Source organism: Podarcis filfolensis, assembly GCF_964270895.1.
Source record: "Podarcis filfolensis genome assembly, chromosome: 6".
Classification (NCBI taxonomy): Eukaryota; Metazoa; Chordata; class Lepidosauria; order Squamata; family Lacertidae; genus Podarcis; species Podarcis filfolensis.
In genome coordinates this window covers 41019336-41047204 of record NC_139609.1, presented here as the reverse complement: position 1 = coordinate 41047204, position 27869 = coordinate 41019336, and the positions used below count along the sequence as shown (strand labels likewise).

Below are 27869 nucleotides of genomic sequence, written 5' to 3'. Positions count from 1 at the left end.
TCATCTTCACACAATTTATTGAAGGGGCAATGTGAGCAAGAAGAGTTCTTTGCATTGTTTTAATGATAAAATCCTTCTCAATTCCTGATAAAGACATCACGGGCAAATATACCTGTATTGTGCTTTTATATGAGGGTCAAATAGTCCAGTAATTCTCTTCTATACAAATATACAATATTTACATTGCTGTCCTATGCAATATGCAGATTTACAATAAGGATGTAAACAATAAAATTTAGAAGCTGCAATATGATTATCACATAACTCTGTAAAACATAAACTATGGTTTTGGATATTCCAATCCAGAGGAATTCCCAGATATTATTTAGCAATATGCTAGAATTTCAATGGGGAAGATGAGGCATTGGATCACATGCAACTTGGAAGTCGTAATGGTCTAAGGAGTCAAGTAACAGGTAATATTTCAAAAGCAATGCGAATACACCTAGTGCACTATGATATAGGGTCCCTTGCATGCAGATGATTACTAAGTCAAATATATTCTAATACTGAACTAAAGGGGCTAAAGTGGAATATGTTGCACATTCATCCATAACTTCCACAGGGTAAAAATAAAAAAAAGGCCACCTGGGATTCAAGACTAAAGTTATATAATCCTTCAGAAAATTTCTTACTCATTTGTATGTCTTTCATATTTAGTACATATTCTGAGTTGTGATACGCAAGGGTCAAGGGAATGTTTTAAGCACAATTCTTAATTTCTGTTTGGAAAGTCTCAGCCTTCTTCCCCTAGTTCTTGAGAAATGAACAAGGCCACCCAAACTCTGCAAATCTATACAATTAATCTGGACAGAAGAATTTGATATGAAGGATTTATTAGTCCAATATTGTTTTGCTATTGCAGACTTCTGTTGAAAGCAGTAAGCCTCTTGAATGGGCTGGGCACGAATCAAGTGAGAAACTCAAGGCTGAGATGCTCAATGAGAAATCATATCACTGTTGTCTTCGTGGTTTTCCATCCGTTCCCAATTTCAGCAATATGCAATACAACTCAGTTTATCCACTGGACAAAATGTGCTTGCAGATACATTAGACATTGAAATGTATAACATAGGGGTGTTCCCTAAAATGGCACAAGGTAGGCAATATAACTAATTTATGTTAACATCAAATTTCTAATAGCTCTTGGTCCAAGCAGAACACTATCACTTCAGCTATTTGGGGCAACAAATGGCGCAACTGTTTTATCCAAGTGGTGGGCTGCCAAGTAGTTCATTCATCTCTTTGCAACACAACCATAATTTCAGAAGATTAGAAGTTATGTCAGAGATCAGATAGTTTGTCATGATTGTTTCACACTGTCTTTCAGTAACAGTCATTTTCTTGACCCGCAGTGGATGCTGTCACGTTCAAGAATGGACACTTTATAATAAAGTGAGCATTTATTCTTTTCAGCACTATCATATTGGCAGGTCATTTGGACACATGCTATTTTCTTCAGTAGTATCATTCCATTTCTCACTATTGTATGTTGAAAGGAATAAGTTTTCTAGCTGTGCCAGGAATTCTTCAGCGATGAAACTATTTGCCACATTGCCTAGAGTCTTCCTCATACACTCCAACAACTAGTTTCAGATCAAAGAAAAAACAAACAAACCAGCATTGAAGTAACATTTAGGAAGAAAAGCCATCACAAATCTATTGGTATTCCTTAATCCGAATACCCTGAGGACTTGCTTTATATATGTTAGCGCTAATTCAACTGTATCTGACCACTTACACAGATCTTTCATTCATTCAACAGCTGGCTTCTGTTCAAAGAACTGTCAAAGGAGTGAATAATCCTACAGTGTGTTAACACATTTGAACTTTAAAATTTACTAACATGTACTATTATATGTGCAACTTGTCACAAACTTTCATAACTCTCTAAGTATCCTTTACCAAAATCCATGCAAAAGTGACCAAAGCAAAAGAACCCCTCTAATTTGTGGATATCTCTATCTACAGTCCAAGAAAAACAATTCCGCACAGCACCATCTAAAATTTGTTTTTCACTGCCTATGTAAGACACCCATTCCACTATTAAGAGACAGGCACCTAAAATGATACCCATGACAGGAAAACATCCTACTTTGTAGCCCATCCTCAAATGTAACAATTAAATCAAAAGACATTTTTATGAAAACATTTTGAAACCCATTTGCAAAAACCAAAACGACAAGCTACCCTGAAGGAAAACACAAAACATTAGTAGCCAACAAACATTAGTTACATTTGGGTAGCTTTTGCATATACCTGTTGCTTCCAACCCAATTCCATGAATATTTAAGATTTCTATTATAACTAGACAAGATTAGACTTCTTTAGATATTTATAGGCAAGAAGGAAATGTATTTACAATTATTACCTTCTGCAGACAGGTCAAATCTGAATCTCTATGGAAGATTTTATCCATCGGCACCCAGCTGTTGGAAAAATTTGACAACACTGTATCAGTCAATATATAAAAACATTCTCTATTGAAATGCAAATACAGTAATTTGGAACTGGCTTACTACAAGATTCTGAAATGCAAGCAGCCACACACCTATGAGACATCCTGTATTTTTCAATTATCCATCGTGTTTTTTCCAGTACTAATTCCCATTTAGGTTCTTCCAACATCTGTCCCACTTCAAACTTGTATGGCAGGCCTGCAAGCCATTAAAACATATTATGCATGGAATATTACACTTCCTACTTTTTGACATGCGTATCTTATATCCCTGGGAAGAGCAAAAATATGTGCACATAAAACAGCAATGTACTGTCAAGAGTGAGCCCATTTAGCCTAGTTGTGGCCTGAAGTAGCTTCAATCCCAGAATTAGCTTTAACAGCAATATTTTGTGAAGTAGAAATATTTGTTTGAATGCAAAGTAAGACTCTGATCTGAAGCACGGGACAACTGCCATTCATTCAAAGTGCTCTGGACTTCTATTTCTGGTCCTATATCACATGACAAATGTCTGTTTAAGCCAGGCTCCCTCAATTGGATGTCCTCCATATGTTTTGTACTATAACTTCCATTACCCCAGGGCTGATACGAGTTGTAGTTCAACGTATCTGGAGAGCACTAGGCTGTTTCTCTCTCTCTCTCTCATATGCACAACATTTTGCACATGTAAACCTTCAATGGCTGAAATTGACAATACTTTTTTTCCTCCCCCTCTTTCCACAGCAAGATAAATCTGCATTTCATTTATTCAAACTGTAATTGTCCTCATGCTCAGGATATCTGCTAAGGAAAGTATTAATGATAATATCAAAAGAGGGATTTCAAGACCGGCTTTGTCACTGAGAGATTAAAGACTAACTTTGGCACTTTTAGATTTTCACTCTATTCCATATGATCAGGTTTCTATTTTTAAAAGATTTTTTCCTCACATTTATCAAAATTGCTTTGTGAATGATAGTATTTTCTAAGATTCAGGTTTAACTAGATTATTCAAATTCAGAAAAAAAGTGCTTCCTATACTTACAGACCCTCAGACATTTCATGGATACTGATGAGATTCCCCCCCTCCCCACTTACAGGATAAGCAATTTGCAGCATAGAGGAAAGTTGTATACAAGTAGAAACAAGGAGCACAAGGTTAAACAGTTGGGCCAGATTGATTGTAACAGGACCTAGTGTTCAGGGAATAGTCTCAAATCTATGTGCTGCCTCCACCCTCACCCCGTGTGCATGAATTTCCTTCCTTACCTGACCCTTCTATCTACAAGTGATCATTATTAACTCTAGTTAAAACAAACCCAGGAGTGTTCTTAATCTACCTTTCAGCATCTGGGTAGAGGGGGGTTGGGGAATTTGCATGCATGTGGGTGCGAGGAATTTGGGCAATCTGAACCCCTAAATCCTGATTCTATTGTTTCATCCCAACCAGGCCATGGAATGCTACACACAGAAGGCAATATCCATCTACTGTAGAGTAGATTCACTGCAGTGAACATAAATTACTAATCTCAATAATTCACTAATTCACTAATCTCAATAATTCCACTCTAATGTTGGGTATCATCCAAAAACATTTCTCTTCTTAACAGAGTGATTCAAATGAATCCTTGATTCCTGATCATCTTGTGCTATTGCTATTTTCATTTCTTAAAAGACACCCTTACCACAACCCCCTAAAACATGCAGTGATTGCTCTCCGTGAGGATTAACATTACGTTCTCTGTTCAAGTAAAACACCCCCATATTATTTACAGTGCAAATCTTATATTCCAAAAGTTTCTAATCCTAACCATGTATACACAGAAGGAAGCCCTACTGGATCCAATGGGACTTGCTTGGAAGTAACCAGGGTTAGGGCTGCAGCCTATTGTATTATATTTATTCTTTCTTTTAAATTATATATATTATTTCCCTTGTCTTACCAGTCACCGAATTTTTCCTCTTTCAAAATGTAACTTAAATGATCAAGATAGGAAGAAGATAGGCATTAAGAATTTTTTTAAAAAAACACTTACGATAGGATCCATCAAGACTGGTCTCATCACTGATTACCAGACAAGTAATCTGGGAATGCGGAAGAGGGTTATTTCGATTATAAGGACTTATGATCACACCAACAAACATTGACCCACCTCTGGAGAAATAGCTCTGTATGGAAAAATATAAAAGGGCAATAATTTTATTTTTTTAAAGTTTGTGTCTATGAAAATAATCAAGAATGCAATGCAAACTTGCTTTCTGAAAAACCCCCATCTTACAATTACAAGTAGTCACTTTAAAGTAAAGGATCAATAAATTATTTGGATAATACTTTGAAATATTACCATTTACATCATTTCTAGTTTTCCTTTGCTCAACATTATTAAATTAAACATCAATAAAGCAAAGTCAGTCCCCTTGTATACACACACACATCTGGGGGGGCGGGGGTTGTTACCTGGTATTTTGCCTGTGTATCAATATCTCGTATTGAAGGATTAGGGTCAAAGGCAGGGTGAGAATGATACCACCCAATAATACTGTAACCTCTAGCAGCAAGTGTCTCCGATGCCTGTGTTTGAGATACTGGGTCCATCTCACACTGCAATCCTGTACTGAGGCTATTGCATGGTTCTGCTGCGCAAATCTGTAATGAACCAATCAGATTGGAGGCCTTACAATTCAGTGGTGGTGTAGTGTTTGATTCGTGAGGACAATACACATAGGGAGCAATCCGATAGAGCAAGATCCGCTGGGATGAACAGAGCTAGGATCCAGCATAACGTCACCTGAGCCAGGAGGTTCTCAGGGTAGTCAAGGGTATGCTGACATAACTCCTCATCCTTGTGGTCCAGCAATACATACGCTGGCATATTCCCCCCAGAGCCTGGCTGAACTTAAACTGGCATGACAAGAGATTACAGTTAAGACAGCAAAAAGGGTGATATAACTCAAACACTATCTTAAAGGCTTGTTTCCCCTTTGCTACACTTAAGCCAACTCAGCCATATGTAGCCCTGCTCCTGAAGAGTTTAAATCTGGTATACTTTTCACCAGCTTCACTCACACCTTGCTTCGAACCATCTTCTTGGGTGTAGGATTGCTCCATTGTTCAAAAAACTAACAGCTTCCATACTGACTAAAGGAAAAGTATTACAAGGATATAGTAAGATGTTTAAAGGATGCTTATATATGGATGCTGCAATAGCCTCTGGGGTTAATCCAGTCTACTGAAAGATGCTCCCATAAATCATGAGAATATCCTGTTTCCCTCTAATCCCTCTGGGCACATGAGCAGGTACTAAGATCTGGTCCTTGTAATGGGCTGGTTTAATGCCTACTGCACTAGACTAGATTAAGGCTGTTTTGTGTTTATGTTTATTACTTCAGGTTACAAACATATTAAACCATAAATATTATAATAATGTCCCAAAGGAGCAGATAAAACCAGGTAAAAATAATAATAAAGTTTTTAGAAATACTGTAGTTTCAAAAAAAAAATATTCCATAAAACCTTGGAAAAGTAGATTGGTCTTAGCTGGTGCTGAAAGGGCAATACAGTGAGCACCAGCCATTCTTCTGAGGTGAAGGGCATTCCACATTCTGGGAGCCACCCCGGATAAGGCCTGCTCTCATGTTACTGAATTTTAAACATGCATGATACTTACTTCAACTATTCCATCAGTTTCAGAGTATCTTCCACCTAGCAGTCCTATTACTTCTGCCATTGAAACGTGGGCATGCTAAAGACATAAGAAAAAATCATTTGGATATCTTGAAGAGTTCTGTAGTGAAACCATGTATGATAACCCCACCTACCCACACCCTGAAAGCTCTTCATACCTCTGCTTTACCACCAATAATTACACAGATGCTGCACTTAGATCCAACCCTAAACTGTGGTTTAGTGCTATGTGAATGAATGAGCTTTATGTACTCCCTCCCTTTTCCTGGGGCTAAACCAGGTCATTACCTGGGCATTTTGGCCAGTGCTGATAAAAATCAAGTCAGTTGCTCCCATAAGGGATTGTGAAGATCAAAAATTACACAGCCATCTTTACTTAGTAGGAAAAGCACTAAATAGTGGCCTTGAGGCTCCAACAGTTACTTATGGATCGACAACAGATGAAAAAAGCAAAAGTACAAATATTCCCCCATTTCAGCAAGAAAAGTGTTAAAAGATAGAATTTACTTTTCCCTTGCAGGTGATTATATTAACATTATGAGTTTCTCTTCTGGCATGACTAATCACCCATGCTCATAAGAAGCATTATACTGTTGTGTAGCAGCTTTATGACAGCTTATTCCCATACCTGGTTAGAGATTTTCTCAGGGTTATCATCTTCTACAGAAACAAGAAATTATGCGCTGTTACAGCCATCACCCATGCCTTAGGTAAGCCAGAAAAAAAAAGCTTGGCCAGTTAAAGGGTGCAGATGGTATAGCAGTAGTCTCAACAGCAGCAATATGGAGGGTAATTGTGGTTTTGGCATGGATCAAGCCTTCCCTTTGTGCTTTGAAGTGAACCAAACAAATCGGAAAAATGGGTATAAAGTATAGTTCTTACCAAATCCATGATGAGAAGTGCCTCTGCAGCGACCGTTACTTGGAATGGCTCCTGAAAAGATAAAAATGATAAGGAAAGTCTGCTTAAGTAAACAAAGGTGTGCTCTTGCTTATTTATTAACTCATACTTACTGGTTTTTCTTCTGTGAAGGAACAGCAAGGGATCAGCTGAAAGGGATCAAATGAACTATAAAATGAAAGAAAATTGCTCTGAAAATATACAATTAATAAAGGGGAAAACTCATTTTTTTAAATCACATTTTTTCTATTGTAGTTTTAATTACTATATACAAAACTAGCAAATTGTTTGAACTTGTAGACTTATGTGGTAGTTTTTAAGAGTCACAGGAGTATCTCCGCATTTGTGAACTGCGCTTTGGGCTCAGTGAAGTAGCACATAAGTAGCACGTAAGTGCTGCTGATAAGCAGGAATCATACTGAAAGTAACATAAGCTACTTTTTCTAAAATATGTTGTAGGCATATACAAAAATGTAAACCTTTTGGGCTGCCTTTGTCCTTTAGAAGCTTTTGGTGGTTTCAGCTTCTCCTCTTCTCTCCTCTTAGCTAGATCCTCAGCAGAAAGGTGCTAAAAACAAAACATCTTGATTAGTTAAAACAGCCTGAAGCTCAATCAGTGGGCTTAAGCACAATGAACCTCAGTTGTCCTGAATTTAGTAGGTGCCCACAGCTGCTGTCACTATTAAGAGGGGCCTGAGGGAAACAAGACCAAAAGTAGCTGTTTTGTTTGTTTTTATAGAAAGCTGGAAGAACTTCCTTCACTTTTCCATTTACTGTTCCAAGATCAAGCTAACGATGAAACAGCATAAGATTTTGTCACTCCACCTTTAGACAAGAGCCTTCTTTCCTACCTGCTACATAGTACTTCTGTTAAGACCACTGCTGTAGTATGTCAAACTGAAATGTTCACCTACTTCAGCACTCAGAGTAGCCAACTAGATGTTCTAGGGAAGCTTGTGAAACAGGAAAGATGGCTTCTCAGTGGTATTTGATGTTAAGAAGTATGCTGGTTCGAAACACAGAAGTCCCATACCCAAATATTTTATCTCCTATTTACACGAAGACCTTTCATTCACGAACTTTAGATCTGTTTACTTATGCTACTGCTGCAACAGTTTATTCCACACATGACATGAAGCACATCATGCTTTTGCCTGTTTTAAACCTACAGCATATAAATTTCATGGATGACCTCTGGTTCTGAACTTTTGGTCATTGGCTCTTGAATCATGTTTTAGAACACAATAACAAAATGGTCAAAGAGCTGGAGCAACTTCCCTAAGAGGAAAGGTTACAAAATGTGGAACTTTTTGTTTATAAAAAGGCAAGTAACGGGGGACATGACAGAGGTCAGCACCAGATTTAGGGCTCACTCAAAGAGGCTCATGTAGTTCTTACCTTCATGCGATTTTGACATCAGGCAAAGGTTTTTTATTTTCTCTGACTTCTCAATCTATCCTTTTATTTTGCAATATTTTAATATTTTTACTTAAGTTTAAATTTTTGTAAGCTACCCTGAAACCTCAAAGGGTGGGTTACAGTTACACCTCACATAATTAAATAAAAGCGTATCACCGCAGGAACAGCTTGACTTTCACGAGGAGTTGAAAAATATCAGAAAAGTTTAAAAGTGATGTTACCTCAAAAGTTTGTCCTTCCAAATCTTTGGCATCACACCAGTTTCCCCAGGGGTCTCTGACGCGCCGTCTCCTTGTACGCTGTGGCAAACAGAAACACATGTGCAGGTCTGTTCAAGGGCATAAAGTCAGCAGTATTTGTATAAGCAATTCACATATTTTTGTGGAGTAGCAGAATGTGGACTGGCATGCTCACAGTAAGCTTCTGAATACAGATCACTGGTCTACTTGGACTGGTCTGAACCTACTTTTTGAACTTGTGTCAAGGTCAAGCCATCAGCCACCTGGGCCCATAGTGAACGTTGCATTACTATACTTCAAAATGATGTGGGCCAATTCCAAGCTGGCAACAGATAACGTAGCAATATGCTTTATAAGAATTAAAGAACCAGCACTGCCATTTATTCACTCCATAAAGCACAGGATCCAGTACTTCTGCTTCTATGCACCAATCATTTGTAAGGTTTCTACTTAGTGCAGCTTTAACAACCCCTGAAAGTATATGCTGAATCAAAGTAAAAATGTGTCTGATTACAGCTGCTGGGCATACACATAAAAACACACCTTGCATATACATTTCTTTCCTATTCACTTGATTTCTTAAAAGACAGTTTATTTGGTTTCAGTCAATGAAGTGAAATGCACTGGATCCAAAGAGCCACTTTTTATGTATTTGACAAACATTCTTTCCTGAAAGCAATGTATAATTTAAAAAGCCCCATACAAAAATAGTAGTATGTGCAGAACTCCAATACATAATTTATTTAGCCCAGAAAGATCTAAGCAATGTTTGTGAGAAAAGGTACTCTAGTTGGCTTCCCAATCGGCAATACTATAGTCACACACTGCAGGAATGTGATCAAAAGGCAGTAAAAGAAGAAATGTGGCACATAAATTACATTTCCATCGTACCATAGACTGTAGACGCTGCACAAGCTGATATGCTTCTATAGTGTCTTTGCCTTCTCTGGGTCGAATTTTGTCAACTTGCTGTGGTCTATTATATATCGCCTGCTCTGTAGAAATGAGCAAGAGAACTAACTCAGATGCGTAAGAAGTGAGCTACCTGGTTGTCACAAGCAAATGATGGCTTTACTCTTGAATGTCTTTAGATTATAATCACCAAGAGTTAAAGATAAATCATTTAAATTGTTCTTCACAAAATGAAAGTCATGACATGGCTAAGTAAGTGTCTCACAAACAAAACAATAATGCCACCTAATGTTTAGCCACCTGAGCCAACCAAGCCAAGGGGGCTACACAGACAACACTAGAAGGAAAATTAAGAGAAAAAAACATGAATGATATCAGGTGGCAGTGGCATTTAGGCCATATTGAACAGTACACTATTTCAGCAGGTGTCTCTTAGCTTCTATTCACTGAATATATAGTACCGGTCCAATTATTTCTCAAAGCTTTAAAAGAAAAGAAAGAAAAGAAAGGACAAAGAGTTGTCCTTTTTTAATGTGAAAAAATATTGAATGGCTTTATACAAAAATGAAGCTAGGCCCAAACGGTGCAGATCCCCCTCAGGGACGTTTAGTAAGTCTTTTGCACTGTGTGAACTAGCATGCTGCTTGTTCACAGTATTCAAACCATAGTTTGTTTAGAAGCATTACTTAATGTGACAAGCAAACTGGGTCACATAATGGCAGAGCTTCCCCTTGCCATTCAACTATGTTCCATTCAGCTATGTTCAGTTCTTAGCTGACCCAGTACAACTTCTTTCTGTGGTTCTTGGGGGGGATCCATTTGACCATGACTGGAGGATAGGTTTGAGCTTAAAGCTCTGCTTTTTGTTCTAGCTTTCCCACAGACAAGGAACTTGAGTAAGAAAAGAAGGAAAGGAAGGGTTTCTGAAGCCTATCAGAGAGGAATGGACGCAAAAACAAAGCTACATGTAGATTCTGAGCATCTATGCAGGCAGTCAAAGGAGGTTAGCTGGCCACAGTCTGCTGCCATGACAACAGATCTAACACTTAGGAGGACTAATCATCACCTGTCCAAGAAAGTCACATGTTTCTAGACACCACTACAGCTATGGTAACCATAAGAGACTCAAAAGAACAGGAATATTAAACAGTAGTCCTTTCCCCCCCCCTTTTTTTTTACATAAGCACATTTTTAAAATCTGGTGTATAGGCTACAACGTAGAAGGACAATATTTGGGGTAAAATTTATAATTAAGAGTAAGTGAAGGATTGCCACAGGGCACCTTCTGGACTAACTTCTGCCTCAACCAACAACCACACTGGTCATGTTTTCCATCTCTTTCTGTTCAGAATTTTAAAATATATGTTTCTAAATGTGCCCCCATATGCTTCCCATGGCCCATTTATTTTCTGGTTTTAGTTTCTATATAGTAAATGTGTTACAATAGAACTGATGAACATTACAAGCAATTTTGGAGACTCTTGTGAAAAAGCAGAATAAAAATATAAAACTAAATGAACAGACTGAAGTTTTCTTCCTACCACAACCAAAGTTAATTGCTCCTATTAGCTCCAGGTATGTGTGTATCCGTCCTATACAGTTAACATCCCCACAGTTCTTCAGCCCTGGGCGTACTGAAGTCTTGTTCAGATATTTTGGTTTGATTCTTTCCCTATAATAAAAGACCACCACAAATGATAAAATAAAGCATTACCTGGGCAATTAAGTTAGCAGCATTTGATATTTCTTGATGTATCCCATTAGTGGGAGTAGAAGGAGTCCATTAAACATGAACCATTCCACTCATGCAGAGATTTGCCCACCTGGGTCAGAAGTCGTCTATCATGGGCTAGGCCAGAGCCTTATCTCCCAACCCCCCATGGGCCAAGTATTAACAAGTGGGCACAGCTGCCCACCTATACATCACCTCATGTCAGATGTCCCATTTTTGACCACATGCTTTGAAATCAAACCATGAAGGTAAAGGCAATGCATTATGTGAGCCCCGACAATCAGCTACTTTCCTTGCCTTGCTGTGTGCAGGGCTCCGTTTTGGTTGAATCACATTTTTTTCATGCCTCATACATGACATCATATATGACATCAGGTGTAGGACACATGGGTGTGGCTTGGCCAACACAGCCTTATGGGCTAAATGACGAGGGTCTGGCAGGTTCCCTACTTTGGGGGCTAAGCAAGCCAACACACAACATGTGTAATTTTGAGCTAACCAATGACCCACCCTGGTCAAGCTCCAAAGGAGGAAGATACAATCAACCAGCTGCAGTCAATAAAGGAACTGGCTATCACTTGTCTGGAAAATGGATTGCGTAAAGGAAGGATATTAAATATCCATACCGTTGCTTTGCATACATTCCCCTCACTGTATAATTTTCCAACAGGCTTATATTGCTTACCACTGATCCAAAATATAGTTTCTAATTTTCAGGTAGCGCTCAGGTGTTTTGGCTTGTCGTCCCACAAAAAATTCTGGTATTGCCTGCTTTTCTTCTTCTAGTACAGTTTGTCTATCTATTTCTACTTCTTGATCTGGTGGCTTGAGCTCCTCTGCATCTATCTGATTCTCCTCTTCCAGTTGGTTGGAAGGATGGAAAAGAAGACTGTTTTCAGTGAAGTCTGTCTGTTCTCTGCAATTCTCTGGATTAGGAAACCAATCGGTATCATCAGAAATTCCTTTCCCATCACATTTCTGATTTTCTGAAACCATGGTTCCATGACCACTGTTCTCAGAACACGACATTGCAGTCTCTAGACTCTCAACTGTGCTGTGCTCTGGCTTTGGAATTAATCTTGATGTTAACAGAACTGAAGGCATGTGTCCAGCAGAATCCAAGATAGGCTCTGTCCAGCTGCTCTCTCCTGATGGACTTTTTGGAATATCTAATAAATCAGACTTTCCAGCTTCTTGCTGTGGCACATTGCAAAGTAGCTCATCCACCTCATCTGTAATATCTACTTCCTCATCATCTGATAATTTTTCAATTTTCACTGCATTTAGATTAGGGTCTGCCCGACCTCTTAAGAGTGCCCATGACACCACCTTCCCTTCATCATCCTGATTGACGCTGGGAAGAGGAACATTGACATACTGCTGCAGTTCCACTTTTTCTGAGCCATCCATTTTTGCCTTAACAGAAAAGTACATTAAAACGAGTTAAGGATGACAAAGTAAGAAAGGCTAGATGAATAACAGTAGTTAAAAAGAGACATTTATTAATTTTAAGTCATGTTTGTTTGTTGTTTCCTTAAATTTCTTAATAAAAACTGGGCCCTCTTGCAAAAGACCTTTAATTTTGCCAATTTTGGTGAATGACATTCACCAGATAACAACATTCACAAGGGAAACACACAGCTTATCAAACCAAATAATAATATGAATTTCTATCACAGCTCAGCATTTGCCAGCTAAAAACTTATCCAGCTGTTTTTGACTGTGGAAAAGAAAAATATGTGCTTCTTGCTTCAGACTTTAAGAAGCCTCCATTTAGTAAATTTAGCAGTACAATATGGTGATGTAGAGTAAGAGTCCTCCTCTTATGGACCTCAGCTGCTCATGTCTGAGCAAGGTTGATAGGGGATAACCCTGTTGATCTTTGTCGACAGTGGACAAAGAACGGTAGAGTTATCCCTTAAAGTTTAATCAAATTTAAAAGCCCTTTTTGAAAAAATGCAGGCGGTCAATATTACAGGAAATTAAAAATGAATGCAAAAATCATTTGCTGTGGGAGACTAACGAAGAAAGCTTCAAACGAAGTAATCCTTTTTTAGTAATCTGTTGGCAAGGTTTGCTACCAAGTCATTCTGTCAACTGAAAGTTGTTATATCAAGTTTACCTTGTTCTTAAAGTACTGCCTGGCAAAGCTCTTTACTTGGAGAACATTGCGACTTCCAATCATCATGGCAATTTTTGTCCATCTTCTGCCAAATTTAGCCTAATGGAAAATAAACATGACTTCAGCTCTTAAGTCAAAACAAATCAATTTAATATAGCATCTGAAGCTTCCAATGCTTTGTTTTTACCCCATCTAAGATACTTGCTCACTAAAAACCTCTTTCTCTCCCACTCTGGGGCAGCTTTTTACCAAGAGAAGTGTGTTAAGATAGCAGGTAAGAGTTTTGAGAAAGTGAAGGAAAAGGAAAAGTACTTGAGCCCATGGCTAAAAAAATCCCATTAAGTAGCTAGGCACAAATATCATACATGAGTAATCCACTTCATCTAAAAATTCATGTTGGCTGCATAGGAATCTCATCCAGCATGAAACTATTTTAGTATTAAAATTCTTCACTAAAGGTACACTGTATAACACTTTGTTACATTTTAAAACAAATAACATGTCATGCAGTACAAATGTAGCTTAAACACTTTTAATTACCTGAAGAACATTGAGATTTCCACTTCTAATGGCATTTACTACTAAAAACATTAACCACAGGAAATATTTACCAGTCCTTGTTCAAATAGTTCCTTTTCTTTCACTGTCCACTTTAGCGATCCACTAGCTGATTTTGTAGGTGAGCGTATCCTTACATAAAAATAAAGCAAAATGCCTTTGTGTAAAACAAAAAGATGCCAGGAAACGGTATCTAAACATACATTTTTTAAAAAAAAATTTAAACACTAGAAATAACATGTACATAAATATACTTCAAAACTGGGTATAGGCATTTTAGTGAACTGCCTAAATAGAAAACTAGATTTTTTAAAAGAAGCAGGAGGTAGCGTCAGGGTATGCAACAAAGAAACCAGCGTAAAAAATGCAATTTTTGCAGGGGGTTTTTTTTTTAAAGCATCAACATGAGTCCTAAAGGTATTCAGATATTCAGTACAATCACTTAATACTTAGCCGTGACATTAGAAGTACATACGTTACTTTTGCTTCTTTCTTGTGGCTGTAAAGTGCAAAACAAGACAAAGGCAAGTTTGTAAAGATGGCGAGCCTTTTTAACACAAATTCCCCCCTCTTTGAAATATTACACACCACATTACCTTTTTGTGCACTTTTTATCACTTTCCTTCAGTTCATGCCAAATTTTTTCTGGAAGGGATTTGCTAGATAGATAGTATCTGGAATTCATTAAGGATTTTCTAAAGTACTGTTAATGAGGTTCTTTGCATGCTACTGTTTTCATAATTAATAATTTATCATACCAAAAATCTGTAACTGCAGTCCAATGGATTGTAAGTTGTAGTACATGGATTAGCTATAAACTAACAGCAAACACCAGTAGAACATTATTTAATGCGGAGAAAGACAAAGGTCAGAAGTCAAACTATGTCCAATGAGGCTTACTCCCTATTAAGCATGTCTACGATTACAGTTTAAAGCCAGAAAATTGATACCAACTGTGCAACTTTCAGTAACAGGCTGGAGGAAGAACAGAGAGAGAGAAATAGCAAGCACTCACCACAGTAACCTTGCAAATGATCTTTCAAAAGTTACAAGCCCATTTAAATAACAACAATAACATGAGAATTTAAAAGCTGTTTCTTGAAATAAGTCACTGTTCTTAAATTAATATAAACTAAACTCAGCTGTTTTGGGATTACAAAATTACAAACAAAAAGAAAAACCAAAAGGGGCAAAATTTCCTGAAACTTATTTTAGACATTTGTCTTGGTATAACTTCAAAGAAATAAACACATGAAAAGGTTTTTTTGGGCTTCCGCACTCTGCCTTAATGAAGGCAGCCCCCATGACATCAGGATATTGTTGGCAAAGGAAAAACAAGGATGATTACAGGTAATCATCCTTGCAAATTCTGCCCAGGGATGAGGGGAATGGGCTTCACTTGCAGTTCGTCTCGGTACCTGGCTCTCGCTCTGGCATGGAATGCGGGGGGCAGGGAGACGGTGAGAACAAAAGCACTTTGCCTGCAGAAAACCCTCTAATGTCTTTATTATTTACAAAGTGAACTGAATAACGCTAAGAGGGCTTGGAATTTAATTGGACGTATAGTTGCTCATATATCTTCAGTTGAAAGGAAGGGTGAAAGGAGTCTGCAAACTGCCAAGGAACTGATAAGGTTCTTTATTGAGTCATCTGCAGATCAACAGACCACTCTTCTTCCCAGGCTAAGAGGAAAAATGGTGACAACAGTCTTTACTGGGACAGAGCAACTTTTGCAGCAGTTGTTAAAGCTCTTCGTGCAAAACAATGAAGCACGGGATGGAGGGATGCAGAAATTTATGGAACAACACTGGGATATCAGCTCCACCCAAGGCATGATGGATAACAGCAACAATTGGGGAAAAGAAAGACATAATATCTTACAAGGACAGGAAGAAGAACCACGGACAGAATAACTGCCATACACAGGAAGAACAAGGATATAGTTTTGAGTTCCTCACTTGCAGTTTTATAAATCATTTAATGTGTCAACACAAATAGAAGTTATTAATAATGCAGTTGCTGTATAAGGGATTATTATTACGACTGGAATGTTGCTGAAACTAATAAGATTTTGGATTGCAGAAATAAAGAAAATCATCAAATTTAGCATGCGGAGGGCCACTTTATCTAAATTATATAATTTGGTATTTGAATGATTGGTATTAATAACTGTATTATAAATTGGTATTGTTATAATGAGGCTATTATTGGACTGTACTTGAAAACGAATAAAAAACAAAGGACTACTCAAAGGGCACAAAAACCTGCTGACTGAGCCATGTTAATTCACCAGACCTTAATTATTAATCAGACACAAGTAGAAGGATAGAAACAGCAAGGCTCTCTTGTTAAAGAAGCCAGAGATGTCTGGCACCTTGGTGATTAATGAGAGTTTCCATCAGGTAGTCAGGGAGCAATTTCTAATCACAAAGTGTAGCCTATTGATTATAATCCTGCACTACAGCTTAATTTCTTACAGGGGTGAGGATTCTATTTTGTCATGCTGATTAATAAGTAAAGGATACTCTTCTTCCAACAACATCTTCTCAATGGCAGTCCTGTTTTCTTCACTAATTGTGCTATCAAGACTCCATGGCTAGGAGAAAAACATAAGTTATGGAACACTTGTTTTATATATTAATTCCAACCCCAACCCCAGAAAAGAGGCTAATACTTCTCATTTTCAGATGCAGAGCTGAACTGAAGAAGTAAGTTTTCAAAATCTCCCAGGGAATTTGTGACAATTAATGAATTTAAAAGATTAACAGAAATCTCAAGTGCACCAAAAATCCAATACCTTTCTTAAAAACTGTGATAAAAGAACATGGAAAAGAATTTCAATAAGCACATTGTAAAGAACACAGGAATGACACCTCTTTATATTTCATGGCTGAAATCTGGAGGTCCCTTGTCATGTACAGATCAGCAATACCCCTTGTGCAAGCACTTGAAGATCTGTGTATAGAAAATCCAGGTTCCAATCAGCTGTTTTACACAGATAGCTGGGAACACAGATCGTTCAAAGACTTCAGTATGTTTCCATGGAACAGCACAAGTTGTATTTTTATTATGCCCTTCGAATCCCAACTTATTTTTTGAAGTGATTATGATAGAAAGACCTCTTAAGATGTCTTCAAAAAGTTGGTCGTTCTCTCAGTTAACAGCCCATTTCATAGGACACTTACAAGACCCATATCAGTTCGCCAAGTTGAATCAAGGTAATGATCTTGGAGTAAGCTGGATGAAGGATTTTCATAGCTTCTGAAATGAAATAAAAAAGCCATATACTTTAAAAACTGATCCTCTCAGAAGCTGAAGTTCTACTAGCATTTTAATGCTTGGTAAATGTCACTTGTTGCAATGCTTCAAAGCTTTGCACCCAATCCTATACTCCCCTTTTGCTAGTAAAAGAAATATTAAATTTGAGATGTAAAACATTTAAGCAGAGACAATTTTTAAGCTATTATATGATGTATCCATATGATGCTTTACCTCACAATTCTCACAAGTAGGAAATCAAATCCTGAGACTCAGGAAGTGTTTTTTGTTTTTTTGTTTTTAAAGTCCTCCCTTTGTCAAATATATGGGAGAGAAAGTGATCTACATTAGAGGAACTAATGTAGAAAGTTCATACTTATTCTTGTGGCATCTGCGCTACAGACAGATCCATCTAAACTGAAAGGAAGAATACTGATTTAAACATTTTTGACAGTGCTGTGACTATGCATTGGTGTGTGTCAAAATTAGGAAGGAAATTAATCTAAGCCAGCAGTGGCTAACCCACGACTGTGCTTACACACACTGAAACCCTAACTGACATTGCATTTCATATTCCTCTGATCTTGCTGCTTTAGAAGCCCCCCTCCCACAAAGTATGCATGCAAGCAACTGTGGCACTCAACGCATCTAATGAAGTGAGACTGAAGTCTGTAAGAACTTCTGCTATAATAAATCCATTAAATGTCTTCAAGGTGTCAGAACTCTTGTTTCATTTCTCCTCCAGAAGATTTCCAGGAGAGAAAACCACCCACCAGCTGTTAGGTAGGTCAGGTCAGAAATTACTCCTGTGGAGCTCATTCATGTCATTCTCCTGGACCACCTGCATACTGTTGAGGGGAACATCACAGACCCTACAAGTGTCCCTATTTTCCAGGGACAGTCCTGGAATTACAGAAACCATCCTGGTTTCTGATTTGATCCCAGAATGTCTCGCTTTTCCTTAGGACATCCTGTTTTAACGGGAGAAAAGTTGGGAGGGCCTGGAATAGGATGTCCCTATTTTAACGGGAGAAATGTTGGAGGACCTGGAATAGGATGTCCCTGTTTTAATCGGAGAAATGTCGGGAGGGTATGACACTTCCTCGCGTGAGGGTGCCAAGCAGACCACTCTCTGTCTTGGCTCCAGAAGAACGGGGAGGCATGCCTTGCTCACACGAGGAAGACACTCGGGTGTAGGATACACGTTCTCTTCCTCCTTTAGGCTGACTTAAGGGCCGCGGCTGTAAGGCCAGAGCGAGATCTGAGCACTTCCATAAAGATGCGGGAGGGGAAAGAAACCTCCCTCCCACCGCGAAAGGCCCCTGCCAGAGGCCCAGCCCAGGCGCTGAGGCGACAGAGACCCCCGGTCACAGCCATGGCCCGCCTGAGGCAGCCGCCGCCAACGAAGGGGCTGCCGTTGGGAGCCTGGCATGAAGCGCGCGGGGCCCGGGCTGAAGGCCGAAGCCTGTCTCTCCCCGCACTCACCCCGGCTCCGCTTCCCCGGCGCCCCCCGCCGTTGCGTCCCCCTCGACGTCCACGTCGAGCTCCTCCACGGCCTCCATGCCGACACCCGCCCGCCGACGCCGCAGCCGCCGACACCGGAAGTCGCGGGAACAAAACAGGAAACGGGGAGTCCAAGGCCGGCCCAGGGAATGCGGTTCAACCATAGAGAGCTGTGAGCATGCGCCGCACGAAGCTGCGAAGCTGCGGGCGCCCTTCCTTTTGCCCTCAAGCTCTAACGGCGAATCGGCGGGCTTGCGGGGGGTGGGGGTGCGCGCGGTGGGAATAGGAAGAGAGCTTGGTAGGAAGCGGACCGCGATGGGAAGAGAGAAGCAGCAGGGTAGGAAGAATAGAATAGGGTATGTTCTTGTCTCTACACACACACACACACACACACACACACACACACAGCTGAATGACAAGGGGAAGCTTTCATGATGAAAACGTAAAAACGCAACGTAACCAAACAAAAAGCAGAATTTTGCAGGGAAAGTGGGAGTCCTCGGGGAGAAATTAAAACGGAATAAAATGACCTCTTCTGGTTGCAAGCCATGGATGGTGATCAAAAGCAAAGGATAGAAGTTAAAGGAGAGCTCTGGGGAGGAATAACATTCCGGTCCTACTTAGAATTCAGTTAAAAATACGTCTGTCACACGCCAGTAGCCACTGCCTGTGTTAGATTATTGCCCAGGTATAGGAGATTTGTAAAATGCACGCATTTCGCAGATCCTTAACGAGAATTTTCATATTTACGACTAAAGAGAGGACTGAAATCATAAATGTGGGAGTATCTTTTCAGATTATTAACTATAAAGTTGTTGAGGCACCAAGAATTGTGTCAGAGCAGACGGCACGTCAGCTGCCTTAAATGGTGTCAGCATGACTCAGCTTTATCCTGATGTAAGCCTCTTCTGAGCTTGTTGAAGGAATAATGGGACCCAAATTCCATAAATAAACAATATAGCAGGAAGAACAGGTACAACCATCAAGTAGAGATTTGGTTTTATCTCTTTTTGTAAATTGTTTTGAAGGTTTTTGTTGTTTTTACAATCAAGCAGTGTACTGTAGAAATTTTATGAAATACCGGTAAGTAATACTCTCGGTGTTTCTCCATCCTTGCTTTGTTCAAACTTCTGCCATTGCTTAAAACAGTCACTTTCCCCCTTTCAGAGTCCCCACCTCTTTGCTTACTTTCCTTCTTCCATTCCTCATCTACCCTATATGAGAGAGTTAATGGATGTGGATCCCACAAATTTTTCATAGTATGTTCCCATAGAGTGCTTCACTCCTACCATGTATTGCCTTCAACATGAAGTTCCAGATTCAGTTCAGTAATTCAGATATTTTATTATCAAGCAAACACCCATATATAAACAACAACCATAAACTTAACCTTCTCTAACTGAACAAGCTAACTGACATACCTTCTCTTAAAAATTTATTTGTTTTAAAGATAAAGTAACGGTAAAAGGACCCCTGACTGTTAGGTCTAGTTGTGGGCGACTCTGGGGTTGAGGCGCTCATCTCGCTTTGCTGGCTGGCGTACAGCTTCCAGGTCATGTGGCCGTTGTGGGGATTCGAACTGCCGACCTTCTGATTAGCAAGCCCTAGGCTCTGTGGTTTAGACCACAGTGCCACCCGTGTCCCAGGGTTTAAAGATACCATAACACATAATCACGAGGATATGTGTGCAAATGGGACTGCAGAATAGGAGAGGAGAGGAGGCATGGAGCGGGGACTGTGTGAATGGGGGTGCCGAAATGGAGGGGGAGGCATGGACATAGGGGGAAACAGGGGGAAATAGGTGCAAAGTTGGGCTGCAGAACAGAAGAGAGTAGCTGCTTCAAAAATATCACTGGGAAAGTGAAATGGAGGTTTAGCAATTGTATGGGGTGAAAAAGGAAAGAAAAAGGGGTTAATGTGGGGGCATTGGGGGTTGCCAAATGGAATGTGCAGGGGGGGGCGAACCATGGGCGTAGCCAGGAGGGGGCAGCTCCCCCCTTCCCCCCATCAAGTAAAACAATATAACTACTTAACTAACTGACCATCACGTCCGTTCTGCCCCTCCAACAATGTCCTGCCCTCCCTAACAAAAATCCTGGCTACACCCACGGGCAGAACCCTCCTGGTACAGTAATATCTGTAATCCCAACCACACCCGAAAAGCTTATGTCCAAAGCAGCTAATATCAATTTTAATAAAACAGCACACAACAATAAAACACCCAAACAAATAAGGAACAATAAGAGATAAGCAGGCAATCTAAAACTAAAATCTAAATGCTAAGCGGTAATCCAACTGAATAATTTTGAAGAGCAAACCAAAACAACACTGGCAAGGAGGGAGATAGCTTAGTCCCTCCGTGGAATGGCATTCCATGTGCTGGGTGCCATTACAAGAAAAGGTTAACCTTTCTGACTGTATTTAAGTACTAGCCTAGTACCTGTAGGCAGCATGGAATTGCATGCAGGCAGGTGAGTAGGCTTGAGGAGGAGAGATGAGGGCCGCATTCCTCCTCTGTGCTCAGAATAGAAACCAAGTGCGCTGGCAGGTGAGGGAAGCCCTGCCTCTGTAGGAATGCAGAGAGGCTTGCTTTGGGAGGAATGAAACACTTCTGCCAACCGCCTCCAGTGGACGGACTAGTTGTTTTCTTAAGGCTAGGGCATTTTGTGGGCTTGTTTATAGGAACCCTCCCTCCTTTAAGATTTTGATTAAAAATAGTTAATAATCAAGAGTTCCAACCACTGATTTCCTGCATTGACCCTGAAATAGGGCAGCCCAGACACATGTGAGAACAAGACACTAGATGGCAATAAGAAACAACTTGTGCTTCTTACTTAGGTTCTTCATAGCACATTTATCTTATCAATAGCATTTTCTTTTTCAAAAGAGTAACAATTTGAGCCTGGCTTTCAGTTGGGCTGGATTCTGCTACTTGAAGTGGAGTCTTCTTCAGGCTATTTGTGGCCTGTAGATTTGCTTTACCCCCCTCAGACCAGCTGACCAGTGCGCTCACACAGTTAAAATGACCAGCTTTGCAAGCACAATGCAATGGTGTGTCCTTATTGTTGTCCAGAGCATTAATGGCTGAACCATTGCTCAAGAAGAAATTTATTAAGTCATTGTGTCCATGTTCTGCTGCAAGATGTAGCGGTGTCTTCCTCCAAATATTTTTGTCATCGATATTTTTATTCTTGCCAGCAGCCAGAAGGGCCTGTAGTATCTCCACATTCCCATTGATGGTGGCATAGTGCATAGATGTGCATCCGTCCATGTCTTTGGCACCAAACCTGGACTTCTTCGCTAACAGCGCTTTCACTGCATTAAGATGACCTCCCATGGCTGCAAGATGAAGCGGGGTCTTTTTCTCCTTGTCGGTTGCATTGGAGTCAGCATTGTAGTTCAGCAGCAGTTCTACCATAGCAGGGTTTCCTGCATCAGCAGCAAGATGCAGAGCTGTCTTTGCCTGCTTATCCTTAACGTTGACATTAGCCTTTCGCCGCAGCAGCTTTTGCACAACTTCCACATGGCCCTTATAACTTGCAACGTGCAAGGGAGTGAGCAGTTCTTTAGTGACCGAGTCAATTTTCGCACCTCCGTCAATTAATAAGTCAACTACCCCTCCCTTATTGTGTAATGCGGCCACGTGGAGGGGGGTCTGATCTCCCTGCCCGGCAATGTTGGCATCCAATCCTTTGCTCAGGAGCATCTTTGCAATGGAGGAGGCTCCAGCTTGAACTGCCAGATGTAAAGCAGTGCTTGAGTTTGGGGTCTTGTCCGTCAGGCTCGCTCCCTTTTCAATGAGAACTTTTGCTGACTCAGTCTTGCCCGTCTCACATGCCACAAGCAGTGGTGTGTACTGTGCTTCGTCGAGGGCGTTTTTGTCGGTACCTTTATCAATTAAAGCTGCTACGATGCCATGCAGGTCCTTTTGAACGGCTTTAAAGAGAGCTGACACCATCGTAGCTGGCGACATGCCTTTGGAATAGTCCAGCAATAACTTGAAGAGAGATTGACTGTTGCTGTTAAAGGCTACATCAATGATGCTGGAATCAATGTTGGCTCCAGCTTCCAGGAGAACCTGGACAGTCTTCTCAAACCCTCGAGACACAGCATAGCCCAAAGCAGTCTGTCCTCTCTCATCCTTGGCATCCTTCAAAGCACCATTCTTTAGGATGGCTTGCACCAGCTCACTGTCATCTCTGAGAGCAGCCATGTGCAGGAAGTTGTGTTGGTTCTTGTGTCGCCTCGCCTCTTCTTTCAGGATGCTCTTCAGAACATGGGTGTGGTGGTTCTGATGGGCCAGATGAAGTGGGCTCTTGCCTTCCTGATCCAAGGTGTACATGTTGGCACCCGACTGGAGCAGCATTTTCACAGCGTCGCCGTGACCTCTCTCAGCAGCTCTGTGTAGCGGGGTTCTTCCTTTCTTATCCTTAACTTCCAGCTTAGCCCCTTTGCTGATTAGATAGTCAATTATTTCTGTATGCCCATGAGCCGCTGCAATGTGTAGGAGGGCTTCATCTTCAGAGTTTACTGCGTTAATATCATTCTCTTTTAAGATCTTTTCTAAATAGGAAAGATTACCTTTAGCCACAGAATCAAAGACAGAAAGAGAATTGAAAGAATTGTCTTGGGATTTCACAGCAGCTGAATCCTGTTTTACTTTACGTTTGATCTGAGTCAGCTTTTCTGGCTTAGCTAAAACATGTCTGGGGCTATCCTTCTTTTCTTGGTGAGGATCTTTACCCTTTTGAACCCACCCTTTATCTTTCTCCAGTAGATACCCTATCAGTTGCCTTCTGGCATCACCAATTCTTTCATTCACATTGCTGACATAACTCCTCACGTTGTTATATAGCTGTGGCTCAATCTGTTTCAGACATGGATAAAAAAAGAGCCTGCAAGCTCGCTCACCTTGAGAAACCAATATATCCAGGACCCGGGAGTTCTTTGCAGTTCTTGTTCTGTAGTAGGATAAGACCATTTTTTTCTCCGGTGTAAAAATGCCATGTTCTATCAGCCAGTTCAGAAGCTGATCAGGGTTCCTTATGCCATCTACAAGTTCATTCTTTTTAGTTCTCAATACTTCTGTGGCATAGGGATTTGTGAACATGCCAGCTGAATACATGATGTGTTTAGATTATGCACCCGCGATACATTAAACATGCCTTTGAAGTTCAGCATTTAGCATGAGAAAGTGCAGATTGTTACATAAGTTTGCTCCAGTTTCTGCCAACAAATATTCTGGTGGTCCAACTGGAAATCTCAGCGACAACCACACACACGGGGGGAAAGGGAGAGCATAAACTTTTCACCTTTCGTTGTGCAACGCTGTTGCCTTCCAATTCTCTTTTCTTTTCCTTAACAACAGACTGGAGTTGACGAATTGAAACAAAACAAAACTCAGTAAAAATATTCCAGTAAAAATGGTTACATTGCAAGAACTTGCAATATAAAATCGAGAGGAAGTTTTCAAAGTTGGTAGCTAAGCTGTTGATGGATAGAAACTTAAAAAAAAAATGTATTTGGCATGTGTGACCCATCTGTCAAACATGTCAGAAGAAAAGCAGCAGGCTAGTAACTGTTGCTATGTAATTAGCCTTTGTGTAACATTAAGATAAAATTGTATACCCGTCAGTTAGTTACACAGCGGCATATCACACAGTGATCAAAAGCTGCAGGGCAAGTAGCTAAGAATGAGTTTAATGTTTCAAAAAAAGTACATCCCGCATTTATTTTATTTATTTAGAAAAATGCATCAGCCACTTTTTAAAAAAACTGTCCTAAGCAATGTACATACAATAAAACTTTTCAGACAGCAACATAATGGCATGCTATGAAAGGGCCATATATGCGAAACATGAAAGAAAATCTAGAAAGAAGACATTTATTTTGCCTTTCACAACATGTAATAATTTAATCAGTGCTGTGAGCTCATGGTGTTTCGATAAAGGCAAATTCTCATTGAAAACACATCTGTCCTTGAGGTGGAATATTTTAACAATTGAGGAATTTTCATTAAAGCGATTTGGGCAAATTATAATGACGGCTTCTAATAAACAGAAGATTAGCAGAACAATCTTACATAGCAATTGCACTGGGAGTAAAGTTACATCACTGCTATTTTATATTTATAGACATATTTATAGTCTGCCCTCTCACAAAATATCAGGGCAGTGCACAGAAATATAACAAAATATTTTTTAAAAAGCATTAAAAGCAGTATGGAATAATCATTAAAATAACCAGCTACTCAAAAATAAATAAATGCAGATAACTACATAGGTCTGTCAGCAACATACTGCTAAGCAGGTAGGATAGCTATACACTCTCAGCCCAGGAGTAGAAGAGAAAACACACAAAACAGAAAATTCAAGAATAGCATAAAAACAGAAGATAGGCCCCCAGCATCTGTCAACACATAGCCAAAATCCACCATACACAAACCATACACAGAGGAAGCCAGTGAACTCACAGTGAAAAGGACATGCTTTTGGGTGCTGCGCCATTCTTTTGCATGTTGTGCAGGGGTGTATTCTGATACACAATGTATGAAAGAGTGCCACTGCACCCAAAACTAAGGTTACCAGACATCCCGGTTTCCCAGGGACAGTCCCTGGATTTACAAATCAGTCCCCATACAAAATCCAATGAAGTTGAAAAGTGTCCCCGGATTCATTGAAAAACATTTGGTATCCTTACCCAAAACCATTGGGCTCCTTCTTTGCTCCTTCTACCAGTCGTCCAGCATCCCTCCAGGCAGATGCTCCATTTTCCTTATGCTGCTCACAAGTACTGCTGGGGTGTGGGGGTGGGAACGCCACAGAATGGGATGGCACAACACAGAGCGTCAAGCTCGGAAAGTCCTCCCTCCCTTTGGTAACTTCACAGATAAGAATTAATGAACAGTTGATAGATTTATAGTCTTTTTATTACAGCTTCATGTTGCGGTCACAAAATAGGCAGCTCTCCGCAAGGAGGTCAGTTCCTCATTTGTGTAGGAAGTTCCTCAAAGAAAGTGGGATATATATTTTAAAAGAAATGTTCGCATAGAACAAATGGGTCACAATTGTCACACTTTGCAGCCAGTGTTTCCCACTTCCCTTGCTTGCCTGTGTGCGATGTGGTTGTTGGATCGGAGTGGGGGTTATTGTCGGGTGTGGGGGTTCCCCCCTAGAAGTGAGGTACTCAAGTTCCCCTATATGTTCTGGAAGCCGGTTCTCTGTGGACGCTTCCAGACTGCCATCACTTTTGGCTCTCTCACCCATTTGAATAGATGCCAATTATGCTCCTTCGTGAAATAGCGTGGCCCTTCTTAACCCACCTCCAAGAAGATGGGTACATCGTGGTAAACAGCAACAGCAGTACAGGCTTCTCACGCTTAAAAAGTAGGCTTTTTGCAGTAAGAAATGTGATAGGGGGGAAGCAGTAGAAAGTGTGGGAGAATTCCCACTTGATGGCAGTGTTGTATAACCTCTGTAGAAATGTCGTACAAACCAATGAGACCAAATGCCCAACAAACAGGTCTCTGGAAACCACTCCTGTGTCTGCAAATCCCCCCACCTCTTCCCCGGTTTCCCCATCACCAACACTGGCCTCTGGGAGCTCTAGGCATGGGGCAAGTGGGGATGTGCCTTCAGCTGCAGTCTCCCTATGCAGGATTTATATACCTGGTGTGCTGCGATTGGGTGATGAGTTACACCATATCCTATGCCTGGCCCAGCGAAGTGAGCAGGATGGTCATTGACACAAGGAGGTTTTCTTTTCCCCTTTTATCTTTTTAAAGAAGTTTCTCTCCCACTGGCATCAGCAGGAGGGAAACTCTTTGTTTATGACATGGTCACTGGAGCCTAGAGGAGTATAGCATATCATGTAACTCTGCACTTCTCTGGGCCACCCCATCCTGACTCCCATCCCATCCACAGGCAGATCTTCACTGGCAGAAAACCTACACAAGCCCCACTATTCTGCTGATGTCAGATTTCATCAGCATATCTGTCATGTCTGCACCATCCCTGGCATTCTGCTTATGGTGCTGAGTTTCTGTCAAATCCTCAGCCAGCAATGGTCAAATACAGGACTGTGTCCTGAATATAGTTTTTCCTAGAACAATCATAGGCAGATAGTAGAAAATTGGTGGGGGTTTTTGAAAAATGGATTGAATAACTAAAGGAGAGTAAGTGGCTAACTGGGATCCAGAACAATCTTAGAGCATTTTTGTATTTCTTCCTATAGAGCCAGTGTAGCATAGTGGTTAGAGTATTGGGCTATGACCTGGAAGACCAGGGTTTGAACCCCCACAGGGATGAATAAAGATAGGATATAAATGGAATAATAAATACATACAAATAAATAAAAATGTCTTTTGGTCTGGAATGTGCGGTTTGTGTTAAAGTAGGATTGAAACAGGAATGAATGCTTTGATAATTTCTAGCCAAAGAAAGTTTTGCATATTAATTAGAGAGTTGGGAAATGCAAAGCAAAATAAAACAGAACAGTGTAAATGCTGTTGGGATCAGGTAGGATCTGTATTCCTGGAATCTTAGGGATTTGCAGTAAGCAGCACCTTTAAGGGAAAAGTGTGTGTGTGTGTACGCGCGCGCGTGTGTGATTTTTGGCTGGGAAAGCGCTTGGAGAGGAAAGTAGTAACATCTCTGTCAATGGGCCCAAATGGCTGTTGTAGTTTTTGAAAAGGAAATGGCCAGTTTTGTGCACACTTTAGAAGAATGCATACTTAACATAATGTGTCGTTTGAGCCGAAGACGTGGTGGCCCATCTGTAGGTGGTGAATTGAACATGTTAAATGTGGTAGATAAAGCAGAGAGGCCCAGTGGGTAGATTTTCATGCTCAGAGAAAGAGCATTTGCTTCGTATGCAGAAGGTCCCAGTTTCAATACCTAGCATCTACAGGAGAGCTGGGAATGTCTCCTGTCTGAACCTCTGGGGAACCACTGGCAGTCATTGTAGACAGTATTGAGTTATATTGACCAAAGATGTGATTCAGGGTAAGTCTAATTCCTGTGCTCCTAATCTTCTGGCTTTAGTGGTCATTGCAATGATGGAATCAAGGCACTTTGCATCATCTGTTATAAGTTTTATGGCTTCC

The 27869-nt window shown here is 40.4% G+C and overlaps 2 protein-coding genes and 1 long non-coding RNA gene across 9 annotated transcripts in view; 1 reads left to right on the top strand and 2 right to left on the bottom strand.

Moving 5' to 3' along the window:
• MYSM1 (Myb like, SWIRM and MPN domains 1) lies at positions 1-18885 on the bottom strand. 5 transcript variants are annotated; one of them, XM_083619351.1, is made up of 20 exons: positions 18749-18885; positions 17191-17266; positions 16531-16601; positions 14602-14679; positions 14481-14504; positions 14059-14137; positions 13448-13546; positions 12011-12741; positions 11135-11265; positions 9573-9676; positions 8664-8741; positions 7503-7591; positions 7137-7191; positions 7006-7056; positions 6107-6181; positions 4897-5085; positions 4475-4607; positions 2552-2657; positions 2372-2429; positions 1-1586 (listed from the first exon to the last, which is right to left on the bottom strand). In XM_083619351.1, exons 1-20 carry the CDS (start codon positions 18823-18825, stop codon positions 1422-1424), a joined length of 2469 nt encoding a protein of 822 aa, XP_083475477.1. In that variant the 5' UTR covers positions 18826-18885; the 3' UTR covers positions 1-1421. The 5 variants fall into 5 exon arrangements, with proteins under 5 accessions (XP_083475477.1, XP_083475479.1, XP_083475481.1 ...); XM_083619353.1 differs by having other exon boundaries at positions 4592-4607; XM_083619355.1 differs by having other exon boundaries at positions 4592-4607; positions 18363-18863.
• Positions 18886-19041: 156 nt separating this feature from the next.
• LOC310764990 overlaps positions 19042-27869 on the top strand; it is a 48926-nt gene continuing 40098 nt past the window's right edge. For all 3 annotated transcript variants that reach the window (XR_014549394.1, XR_014549395.1, XR_014549396.1), the window contains exon 1: positions 19042-19122. This is a non-coding gene — a long non-coding RNA (uncharacterized lncRNA). The remainder of the gene's footprint in view (positions 19123-27869) is intronic.
• On the bottom strand, positions 20093-24253 carry LOC310764973 (CARD- and ANK-domain containing inflammasome adapter protein-like). The gene has a single exon (XM_083619356.1). The coding sequence runs from the start codon at positions 23889-23891 to the stop codon at positions 21621-21623; it is 2271 nt and encodes a 756-aa protein (XP_083475482.1). The 5' UTR covers positions 23892-24253; the 3' UTR covers positions 20093-21620.